Source organism: Sinocyclocheilus grahami, unplaced genomic scaffold, assembly GCF_001515645.1.
Source record: "Sinocyclocheilus grahami isolate Dianchi unplaced genomic scaffold, SAMN03320097.WGS_v1.1 scaffold151.1, whole genome shotgun sequence".
NCBI lineage: Eukaryota > Metazoa > Chordata > Actinopteri > Cypriniformes > Cyprinidae > Sinocyclocheilus > Sinocyclocheilus grahami.
The window spans coordinates 828,193-839,764 of NW_015505330.1; the positions used below are offsets into that span (position 1 = coordinate 828,193).

General features: G+C 36.8%; 1 protein-coding gene and 1 pseudogene across 1 annotated transcript in view; both read left to right on the forward strand.

The window, feature by feature from the left end:
* Positions 1-1,431, forward strand: part of LOC107592210 (putative transporter SVOPL) — a 5,191-nt pseudogene extending 3,760 nt beyond the window's left edge.
* A 1,191-nt stretch (positions 1,432-2,622) lies between these two features.
* Positions 2,623-11,572, forward strand: part of mical3b (microtubule associated monooxygenase, calponin and LIM domain containing 3b) — a 33,209-nt gene continuing 24,259 nt past the window's right edge. The window contains exons 1-8 of the mRNA XM_016281626.1: positions 2,623-3,057; positions 7,373-7,707; positions 7,803-8,010; positions 9,002-9,115; positions 9,196-9,297; positions 10,071-10,226; positions 10,430-10,530; positions 10,613-10,870. Coding sequence (XP_016137112.1) covers positions 7,447-7,707; positions 7,803-8,010; positions 9,002-9,115; positions 9,196-9,297; positions 10,071-10,226; positions 10,430-10,530; positions 10,613-10,870 — 1,200 coding nt within the window. The 5' untranslated portion in view covers positions 2,623-3,057; positions 7,373-7,446. The remainder of the gene's footprint in view (positions 3,058-7,372; positions 7,708-7,802; positions 8,011-9,001; positions 9,116-9,195; positions 9,298-10,070; positions 10,227-10,429; positions 10,531-10,612; positions 10,871-11,572) is intronic.

The following is an 11,572-nucleotide window of genomic DNA, read 5'->3' on the forward strand; positions in this document are numbered from 1 at the left end:
TAATAATAATTTATGCATTTAGCAGACGCTTTTTTCCAAAGCGACTTACAGTGCATATATATATATATAATATTTAATATATACATTTATTTAATAATATTTAATATATTTAATATTTAGACTTTTTTTTCCAATGAGTTGCCAAGGCATAATTTTTTTAAATACTAAAATAACCAAAACTGAAATAAAATTAATAAAAGCTATACAGATATATAATATAAAGAACAACAATTAATAAAAATGACAAAAGCACAACAAAATGACTAAAATTTCAAATAAAATGAAAACAGAAAATATAAATATAAAATATATAAATAAATATTTAAAAATAAATACTAGTTCAAAATATTATTAAAAGCGATAATATATTAATGATACTAAAATGACACTGCGCTTCACTAGTTCACTAGTCACTAGTAAGTACATACTGCTTTTATTATTGCTGTAGTAATTAATTTTAGTGTCATATGTGTTTAGATACTGTTAGTGTTCATTGTGTTCAATACAAAAACTCAGAGTTGTGTACGTCTAGATGACATTGTGTCTTTAAAAAAAAAAAATGTTTTACATATTGTATGCATACTATAAACAGTGTACATAAACTATACTGAAGATAAAAAGTAGTATGTTAGTATGCACATAGTCATTTACTCACAATAACTGTATTCAAACATTTCTGTGACCACGTGTTAGAAGAGCAGCTGAAGTAGAAACTGAAAAATGTTGCTCTCCCTCTGCAAGTTTGGTTTCACTCTACTGCTCTTCCTTCTCCGCTCTGTGGTTTCCATGAATTTTAATGTGGTCTATATTTACACAGCAGAGGTGAGACCCGACATACAGTATGAACACTCCACTTACTCTTAGTGGAAGAGTTCACCACAAAATTAAAATAGTCACGATTGGTGTTTGTGTACAGGTTTATCCCACGGCCGTGCGCTCAATTGGAATGGGCTTTTGCACATCCTTCAGTCGAGTTGGAGGAATGATCGCACCTTTTATTGCACAATTGCACAAAATGTGTGTTTTACTTTGCGTGTGTGTGTGTGTGTGTGTAAATAAAGATCTGTGTTCAAATGTGTGCTTAACACATTTGATTTACACAAAGATAACACCGTGTTTGCGTGTGTCATAGGTGTTAATGTCTAAGTCTGTAATTCTGGCCCTGTCACCGTTCGCCACAGCGTGTGTGATTTGTGCGGTGGGAGTGGCATTTTTGCCCATTGAGACCAGAGGACATGCATTACTAGTAAGCATCTTCATATTTTCTCACACATTTCTCAAAGCAGACTTTAACTGAAGTCAAATTGAGAGTTTAACAACTTGACATTTTGTTTTGTTCCTCTATTTCAGCAAGATGCCTGAAATACACCTGATGGAAATGAAGGACAATTGCACTTTTGTAACAAACCATGATCTCATATTAAAGCTGGAACAATTTTCTATTAATTTTAATGTTGCCTGTGTTGACATATTTTAACAGGAAGTTGGATTGGGACATCAAAACCACAATTTACTACTTGACAGTTGGTGGCAGGTAGAATTGAGAGGGAAGTCCTATGTTACTGAGCATTTCATTGGGACAAAATTCTATATGCTCTTATGAACAAGATTAGTCATCAAAATTTTAAGTCCAATTTCCATATGTAGGGTGTCTGCTTAAATTTTGTTATCATTTTGGAGTACACTAGAGAGGTCATAATTTTGTCTTTTGTCAAAAATAAATATAATTTAGTAAAAAAAACAAAAAACGTTTATAATTACTTTTTAGATTAAACCAAAAAATGCAAACGTTTTATATGCTAATAGAAGCATCAGCATATAACAAAACCAAAAACTGTCCATGTAAAAACCTAAACTCCTGCAATATCATCGTAGTAAGCTATTGCACTACAATGTTGTGTATTATTCCTGCTTCAGTTATTCATTATCCGTGTATTGTTTACGGAAAGAGCATATTCACATTACGCATTCCGAGCAAGTACGTAGCCTACGTTAAAGTGCAGTCGCGCCATATTTGCCCATACAAGTTGTAAAATTACGTTTATGCGGTGTATATTTCTGGTTTCGTTTGGGTGAGTTAACTAAGCTGCTAGCAGAGTGATTCAGCTCAGGCGGGGCAGTCCTATGTATTTTAATATCGCACGCTGTTTTCCCTTGACGTTTCGTCAACAGTGCTTTAGCCTATGAATTCAAATGTAATTCTCGTCATGTTTAGTTTCGTTAACGACTATTTTCGTGCGTAATTTAGTTTACGGCATGAACGCCGTGTTATTTAAATTGAAGGGCCCTCTTTTCTTGGAGACCAGTGTGACAGGAAACCGTTCCCTGTTGTTTCTTCAGGGATGGCCCTCAATTATTCCTCAAACAGACGAACGAGTTTCTGAATGAATGACTGAAATTATGAATGTCTCTTTTATCTAAAATACAATAACAGCCACTCGAGGGAGACATTGCGCTCTTTATGTGTTCGGCAGGGACAGTCAAAAGTGTGGCAGTTTAAGGTAATGTACTCCAGATCTGTGTTTCCTCCACCTGTCTTCTCTTACCCTCCCTCATCTGTGCTGTGTAATCTCTTTAAGAAGTCTCCGTCCCTGGGCAAATCAGATTAGATTTAGGGCTGCTTTCTATAACACTCCTACAGCAACCACCAGCAGATCCTCTGCAATACTGAATAATGAATTTGTACGATTAACATGCTCTGCCTGCAACATGGGAACCATCTACTACAGGATGTATGTGACATAGAGATGCATGTGTGTGTCCTGAAAGACAGTGTTTGTTGTCTGTTTGAAAGCGTGTGTGTAGAGGAGGATTCAGCATGTGCCTGGTAGCTCCTTCCTCTGACCTTGGATACAGAGAGATGGAGAGAGAAAGAGGACAGAGAATGTGTGTGTGTGTGTGTGTGAAGCGGTGGAGCTAATTCCTGCACTGCAGCTGTGTATGATACCAGAGTTAATGTGGCACCAACAGCTCTAGATCCACTTGGGAACTTGACAGAGAAAAACAGAGCGAGAGACGAGGAAGGAAAGCATGTACACACCGCAGAGAAGCAGCACGGTAAATCTCACTTGCATTGAATGTATTTGTGTGTGTGCATGTGTCAGTCTGGTGCAGCAGTGTTGATGCTTTGTGACAGGATCTTAAGGAACCTATATTAGTTCAGATGCTTGATAGGATGTGGAAAGAGGTGAAAAAGCGTATGACTGCAGCTGCTGGATGGTCATTCTTGGTGCATGCTTACATGGTAACACTTTGACTCTATATACTCAATGAATGACTGTATAATTTCATTAATATGTGCAAATGCCCATATACAGTAGTTTCACAGTGCAATCAATGTCTGAATGGCTGACTAGAGGAAAAACTGATCGATCCTCTTTCTGCAGCACTTGCCTTGCGTTCTGTAATCCCCTGCTCTCAAACTGCACAGCAGTCAATCACTGAGACATCTGAGAGAAGAGAGAGGGGAAAAAGATATTGATACAGGTCATTTATTTTTATGGTCATGCTTTAGGGTTTTGCCCTCCATTTACACGAGGATCATCATGTGTGAATGACCTCCAATAAAACCAGGGGAGTTTTCGTTTTGAGAGTAACTTTTTGTTCTTATTCTTACACACAGTTTCCATGAACTACTTGTGAGCATTTTCTTTGCTTAAAAGAACAGATCATGCAGAAATTACAATACTTTCATCATTTACTTACCCTCAAACCTGTTTCACTTTCTTTCTTCCGTACAGCACAAAAGGAGATGTTTAGCAGAATTTTCATGCTGTTCTTTTCTGTACAATGTACATGAATAGTGACCAGGGTCTGTCAAACTACAAAAATGAAAAATAGTAGGGGTGGGGTAAAAATCGTTTCACATGAATCGTTACATTACAGTACATAAAATGGATTAATATTTATTAGGCTACCATTAGGGGTTCCGTATACATGTCATTTCCTTTCCGAACACGGTATTCCGATTCGGGCACATCCCTAATGGGAATTGGGAAGTGTAAAATATCTTTGATTTATTAGGAAGATAATAGTTAATAGGACACACTGATTTCTCGAGTGAGGACTACCCATACTATTGACTGGTTAATTTTTGTATCAAAATACTGGTGTGTTTGATATCCAGTGTGCACAAAAAATTAGATGAAAAATTGTGAATTGAGATTTAAAATCCAGAAATCGTGAATTCGATTTTTAATTGAATCATGACCCCAAGAATTGATATGAATCGAATTGTGAGGTACCGAAAGATTCCCACCCCTAAAAAATTGTGCTATAGAAGTAGTCCAAATGTCACAAATAGCTTTGTGTGAGGAACAGACTGAAATTTAATTGAAATAATTTTCTTCTAAACTCTCAAATTTGTACAATTTGTGTGCATATTGAAATGTGGCACAAATGAGGTGTGAGGAAGATTATTTAATGAACATTATGAATAACAAATGTACAGGTTGCTCTGTTCCCAGGAAAAATAGCTATTATGTGGCCTTAGTAAACTTAGAATAAAATACATTTATGATTCTTTTTTTTGTTATTCTTGGAACGTGACAGCTCCTGGTCACCATTCAATTTTGATAACAGACTTTTCATTTCATCAAGTTAAGAGAAAGATTAGTGTGACAGCCACCTTGTCTCACCCATAATCCCGTCTTTCTCCCAGTGGGTTGCTTTCCCATGAGTTACAGTAATACCAGACTGAACCTCAAAGGTCTTAAACTTTAGACACTATGTCAGTATCTGCTTTAATTCATTTGAACAATCTAAGCACACTTGCTGTATCATATTCTATCATAAAGACAAGACATGTGTGCACAGATTACACTGTCATCAATTTTAAAGACAAGTTAGTGCAAGAAGGGAAGAAATCGGCTATTAAAAGGATTTGGACACCAAAATCAAACTTAAATAGACTGCTTATCATTGCATATAATCATGAGATATCAAATCAGGCATCATCTGCATGCAAGCTCATAATGAGTCATTCTTATGTGGGCGCTTAGAGGTCAAACTTTTATCCAGGCTGAACCGCACGGCTGAGTAATAGTGCTGAGTGAATTGAGTCAATGCAGTTACTGTAATCTTTTGTAATGTGCGTAATGAAGTGGTTTACTGTCTGGTGTTTATTGCTTACTCTATGGAGCACTATAAACCCCACCCCTTTTACTCAACAGCCAATCAGAATGATCATTGGAGTCAGTGCAGGAGCCACAGACCACCCCAAACACATTTTGATTTCCTGTCTATCTATCTATCTAGATCATATATCATATATACATTTTAGATAATACAATATAATCATAGGTGATGGGATTTATTATTATTGTTATTTGTTTGTTTGTTTACTCAAAATTTCCTAAAACATTGAAAACAAATATTTTGCATTATCAATTGATCAAAGCTTTAAATATTTTGGAAAGCATCAACTAAATAATCGCTCTGAAGCTTATATTATATTTATAATATATTCACTAATTATTACTAATTGTAACCATATAGTGTATTTATTAAAGGGGTCATATGATGCGATTTCGAGTTTTCCTTTCTCGTTGGAGTGTTACAAGCTGTTTGTGCATAGATAAGATCCCTGAAGTTGCAAAGACTAAAGTCTCAAAACCAAAGAGATATTCTTTATCAAAGTTAAGACTGCCAAGCATCCAGGCTGAACCGCACGGCTGAGTAATAGTGCTGAGTGAATTGAGTCAATGCAGTTACTATAATCTTTTGTAATGTGCGTAATGAAGTGGTTTACTGTCTGGTGTTTATTGCTTACTCTATGGAGCACTATAAACCCCACCCCTTTTACTCAACAGCCAATCAGAATGATCATTGGAGTCAGTGCAGGAGCCACAGACCACCCCAAACACATTTTGATTTCCTGTCTATCTATCTATCTAGATCATATATCATATATACATTTTAGATAATACAATATAATCATAGGTGATGGGATTTATTATTATTGTTATTTGTTTGTTTGTTTACTCAAAATTTCCTAAAACATTGAAAACAAATATTTTGCATTATCAATTGATCAAAGCTTTAAATATTTTGGAAAGCATCAACTAAATAATCGCTCTGAAGCTTATATTATATTTATAATATATTCACTAATTATTACTAATTGTAACCATATAGTGTATTTATTAAAGGGGTCATATGATGCGATTTCGAGTTTTCCTTTCTCGTTGGAGTGTTACAAGCTGTTTGTGCATAGATAAGATCCCTGAAGTTGCAAAGACTAAAGTCTCAAAACCAAAGAGATATTCTTTATCAAAGTTAAGACTGCCAAGCCCCCCTAAAACGGCTCGTTCTAACACGCCCCCACATATCTAGGTCACTATGTGGGAATATTTGCATAATGCGCCCCAAATGTGCACGCAAAGAAAGAAGGCGTGGTTTCAGTAACCGCAGTTAGTGTTGAAGCAGCATGTCAGCGAGACGCTGTGTGTTTCTGGGCGAAAGCAATTGTGTGTTTGTGTGTGAGAGAGAGAGAGAGAGAGAGAGAGAGAGAGACAGCGTCACATCACAGTAGAGTCAGCTGTCTGAACCGCGGCTTGTATACTGCATCATTACTGTGTCTGTTCCCCTTTCGGGCTTGAACTGATGGTAAAACTAATGACATTATTTACTGTCTTTACATTTACTTTGAAAGCTGAAGCTTGCGATTATGGTAAGGGGAGTTACATTTCTGACGAGTGCTTGTGGTGTTCAGCCAATCACAATGCACTGAGTCAGCTGGCCAATCAGAGTAGATTGCGCTTGTCGGAAGGAGGGACTTTGTAGAAAACTAAGCGTTTGAGAGAGGCGGGGCATAGAGGACCTACAATAATGTACAGTATTTGAAAAATAATGGGTTGTTTGAACATTAAAGCATGTCAACATATTCTGTTACACCAAATACACAAAATAATGATCTTTAAAAAAGCATAATTTAAAAAATTAACTAATAATTTATTATACTAAATCACAAATTATTTATTGCAGTTATATAATAATTTGTAAGAAAGTCCAAGGCAATTCAATTAATTTAATTTCAATATAAATATATTGTGTCAATAAAATTGTAAAATTGTCTCTTGTAAAAATATGTCTTATATTAGCAGTGACACATTGAGTGTCACTGAGTTGAGGAGCTAATGAGAAGACGTGTGTCTGAGTGGAACATGATGTGCAGATGGATAGTGAGAAATAAGAATGTGGCAGAACTTTTGCTGACGCATCTGCCTCACAGCCTGTCTATGCAAATTGCTTTCCTTTTTATCTCCATCTAAACGATGGTAGATAAAATTCTCTGTTCCCTATTTCATGTTCATCTCTTCCCCATATGTCCAAAATCACCCTGCAATCTCTGGAAATAATCTCTCTTCCTCAGATGTCCTGTGTCTGGTGCCTTCTGGAGGTGAGCTGACTCCTGTGCGGGTCACTGGGGTCGTGTGAGGAGCAAATATGTGGGACGGCCAGTCTGAGGCGAGTCAGGCGCACACCCTGTTCGATGCCTTCGTGCAGGCTGCCACATGCAGGGAGACCCTCAGGGCCTTCCAGGAGCTGTGTAAAGAGCTGAAGCTGCATCCCGGCGGTCAGCCGCAGTTCTACCACACCATGAGGAGCAGACTGCACGACTGGAAGGCCAAAGCACTATGGGCCAAACTGGATAAAAGAGCCAGCCAGAGAAAGTACATGAGAGGCCATGCTTGCACCAGCACCACGGTACAAAGAGTCCCCCGCAGTGCATTGCAGGAGAGAGTTGTCTTTACTAGTGCACTGACAGCAGTTTCACATGCGGGTTTTTGTTGTGTGTTCAGTGTCTGATCATAGGTGCAGGTCCGTGTGGATTGCGGACGGCTATAGAGCTGCGATTTCTGGGCGCCAGGGTGGTTCTGGTGGAAAAGCGAGACGCTTTCTCACGGAACAATGTTCTTCATCTTTGGCCCTTCACCATCCAGGACCTCCGTGGTTTGGGGGCCAAAAAGTTCTACGGGAAGTTCTGTGCTGGAGCCATAGACCATATTAGTGAGTAAATGTGAACTTGAGATCAAAACTGAGTTGAATGCACATTTGTGGTTTTATTGTATGAATTTTATCAGTGCAAATTATTCCAAAGGGAAAAAAACTGCTCCACCTCTGAAACAACTGCCTTTCCAAGTGACATAATTAAGGCCATGCAGGCTACTGGTCAATTCTTACTTTTCACAAACCAATCAATTCCCAGTGAATCAAGTCCCAACCTACTTTTTCTCATTATTCATCCTTTTTATATATATATATATATATATATATATATATATATACAAATTTCCAGTATTTGCTCATATTTGATATTTGAATTAGTATGAAATTTGCATTTCCTCTTTTCTTTTTTTACATCTACAATTTACTTTACATTTACCATTTAATATAAAAAATGTAGATTTAAAGTGGATTTATATAATGTATAGTTTGTATTTTATGTATTAAGTTAATTTAGTCTAAAGCAATTCTCAAAATGAATATCTATTTTTCATACTGTACATCATCATGTTGTGATGCCTATATTTTTGTTGTATTTAAAATAATTAATTTTTAATTTATTTAGACTAAAGAGCTGGCACTTTCCATCTTTTAATTATTCATTTTACTCATGTATTTCATGCTTTTAGCGAGTTTTATGATTAAAAAAATATTTTATGTATATAAAAAATACTTTGAAAACTAGTTAATACCTTAATATGCAGTTTTGCTTTATCAGTTTAATCTTATTTTAAGGACGTTAAGGTTTTATATATATATATATATATAAACAATTTTCAACAATTTTTTGGTAGTGCTTTCTGAAAACATTAGTGACAGATTGTCATTTGTTGGCTGTTGATTTCTAGTCTTTTTCTCATTTTTTATCTGGTTTTATCCGTAAATGTTACATTACGAGAGTAAAATGGATTTGAATGGCATCTAATGCTTATTAAGACCATTTAATTCCCATTTTCATGTTAATTTGATTTTATCAACATCTATGTATGTGCAGGTATTCGTCGGCTGCAGCTGATGCTTTTGAAGGTGGCCTTGTTATTGGGTGTTGAGGTTCATGTGAATGTGGAGTTCAAACATCTAGTGGAACCTCCAGAGGACCAGGATAAGCGTAAGAATGTAATCAAATACAATTTCACCCTAAGTTTACCTGCAAAATTAATTGTCAATTTTTACGTTTGTCCTGTTCAGGTGTTGGTTGGCGAGCAGAGGTCCATCCCAACTCTCATCCAGTCAGTCAGCTGGAGTTTGATGTGGTTATTGGGGCAGATGGTAGAAGAAACACTTTACCAGGTATCTGCAAAAACACATGGTCTCGAGCCTGTTGTGATCACAGATTATCCAATCTGAAATGCAACAAACAAATGTCATGATAACAGTGTCTTACCGGTTTCACACCATTTCGTAACTTTAGTTCCCCAGTTTCCTGCTGATTTACAATGGCCTTGCTTTTTTCTCTTTCACACATTCGCCAAAACCCAAAAACGTCTTGTGCACAATTTGTTCTCTAATTTGTTTTTCATTGAGGAAATGATGCCACTCATATTTTGGTTAATTAATGGCACGAGCTAAAAAAAAACTTCTGCTTTAGACTTAAGATGTGTAAAGAAGTGTAAAAGATTTAGTACAAAAAACTAGAGAAAAGTTCAAATAGAACTTGAAAGCTTAGCTACGCTATTGAATGATATAATATATGATTTTGTGATTTATCAGCCAGATAACGGCATCCAGAAATAATATTAAGGAATATGTTAGGGAATATATAGTGTAATACTAGAGTGAAAAGCTATTTTATATTCAATGTCTCTTTTTATAATGACTGTGCTGACAATATATAATATAAAGACATATAGTTACTGAAGTAAAAAAATGTAATGGTCAGGAACATCAAATGCTTGAAAAGTGACTAGCTTTGGCAAGAAGTGTATCACATGCTCCCAGAGTTTCGCAGTCATCTATAACAGACAGTTCCCCTATTCTAATTTTACCCTGTTTTGGACGTCACTAATTCATTTTCTGGGTTTCAAAGCCTCTGTTGGATGGTTTTATTCGTCTGGGTCTGTTAGGGTTTCGCAGGAAGGAGTTTCGGGGGAAACTGGCCATTGCCATCACGGCGAATTTCATCAATCGCAACACCACTGCCGAAGCTAAAGTGGAGGAGATCAGCGGTGTCGCCTTCATCTTCAACCAGAGGTTTTTTCAGGATCTCCGGCAGGCTACCGGTACTGAGTTATGTCATTATACAGTATCTTACTACACTAGATACCAAAACCTCATGTATTGCACTCAAATGTATTTTAAGCAACTAACATAAATGTTTACATACAGCAGTTAAGCTTCTTTGTCTTCTCAAATATGAACGAGTTTATCATGTTTAAGATGATGAAAACAATAATGATTATCAGTCAACGTCTTTTCTGTGCAGGAATTGATCTGGAGAATATAGTATATTACAAAGACGACACTCACTACTTTGTAATGACCGCCAAAAAGCAAAGTCTTCTGGACAAAAGAGTCATTCTGCGCGTGAGTCTAATATCATGAGCATTCATCCGCATATTGTACACATTGATTTGTGAGTGACTGTTCACTTGTGTTTGTTTTGCAGGATTATGCTGACACTGAGATGCTGCTGTCCAGGGATAACGTGGACCAGAATGCACTGCTCTCGTATGCTCGTGAAGCAGCTGATTTCTCCACAAATCATCAGCTCCCTACGCTGGACTTTGCCATCAACCACTATGGGCAGCCAGATGTGGCCATGTTTGACTTTACCTGCATGTATGCCTCTGAGAATGCAGCGATGGTGCGTCAGCGCAGGGGACACCCTCTGCTGGTCGCTCTGGTGGGGGATAGTTTACTAGAGGTGAGAGAACAATGAACAATTAAAAAGTTTCTTTGCCTTATTTCCTAGTAAAAGTCCAAATTACCTTAAAAAACATCAATGAATCTGAGAAGAAATATTGCACAAGATATTAAGGCTTGCTTTTGGTAGGAATGCACAATATTTTGGTATCCTGTGTGTCTCTATATCTATCTATCTATCTATCTATCTAAATCTATATAAATCTATATATCTATATCAAATTGATTAAAGTCACCATGAAATCAAAATGGAAAATTCTTATTTTTTAATGGAATACTGTAGTGTTTATTATAAATAATTTATCCGTGCACTTCATTATTTTTTTTTAAATTCATGTGCCCTCGTAATCTTTAATCAAAAACGTTAACCTCCCCTCAAAACGACTCTACTCTACTCCGGTCACGAGCTATGGCGCAAGGGCGGAGCTATCTGGAACTGCCAGCAGCTGCAGTGACATCAGTGACGTTTGGAATAAACGACAGGGGGAAAAGCTGAAGCTGATGCTTCACTCTATAGCACTGACACCAGTCATAAGGGAGTACGTTACCCATAAACATTGAAACGATATTAGGATATTACGACAACATTACTCTTAGGACATCGCAAACAAATTTTTTTCATGAGTATAACTTAACCTGATGGAGGACGCGCTCAGTCATTCAGGCAGTCTCTCTCTCTCTCTCTCTCTCTCTCTCTCTCTCT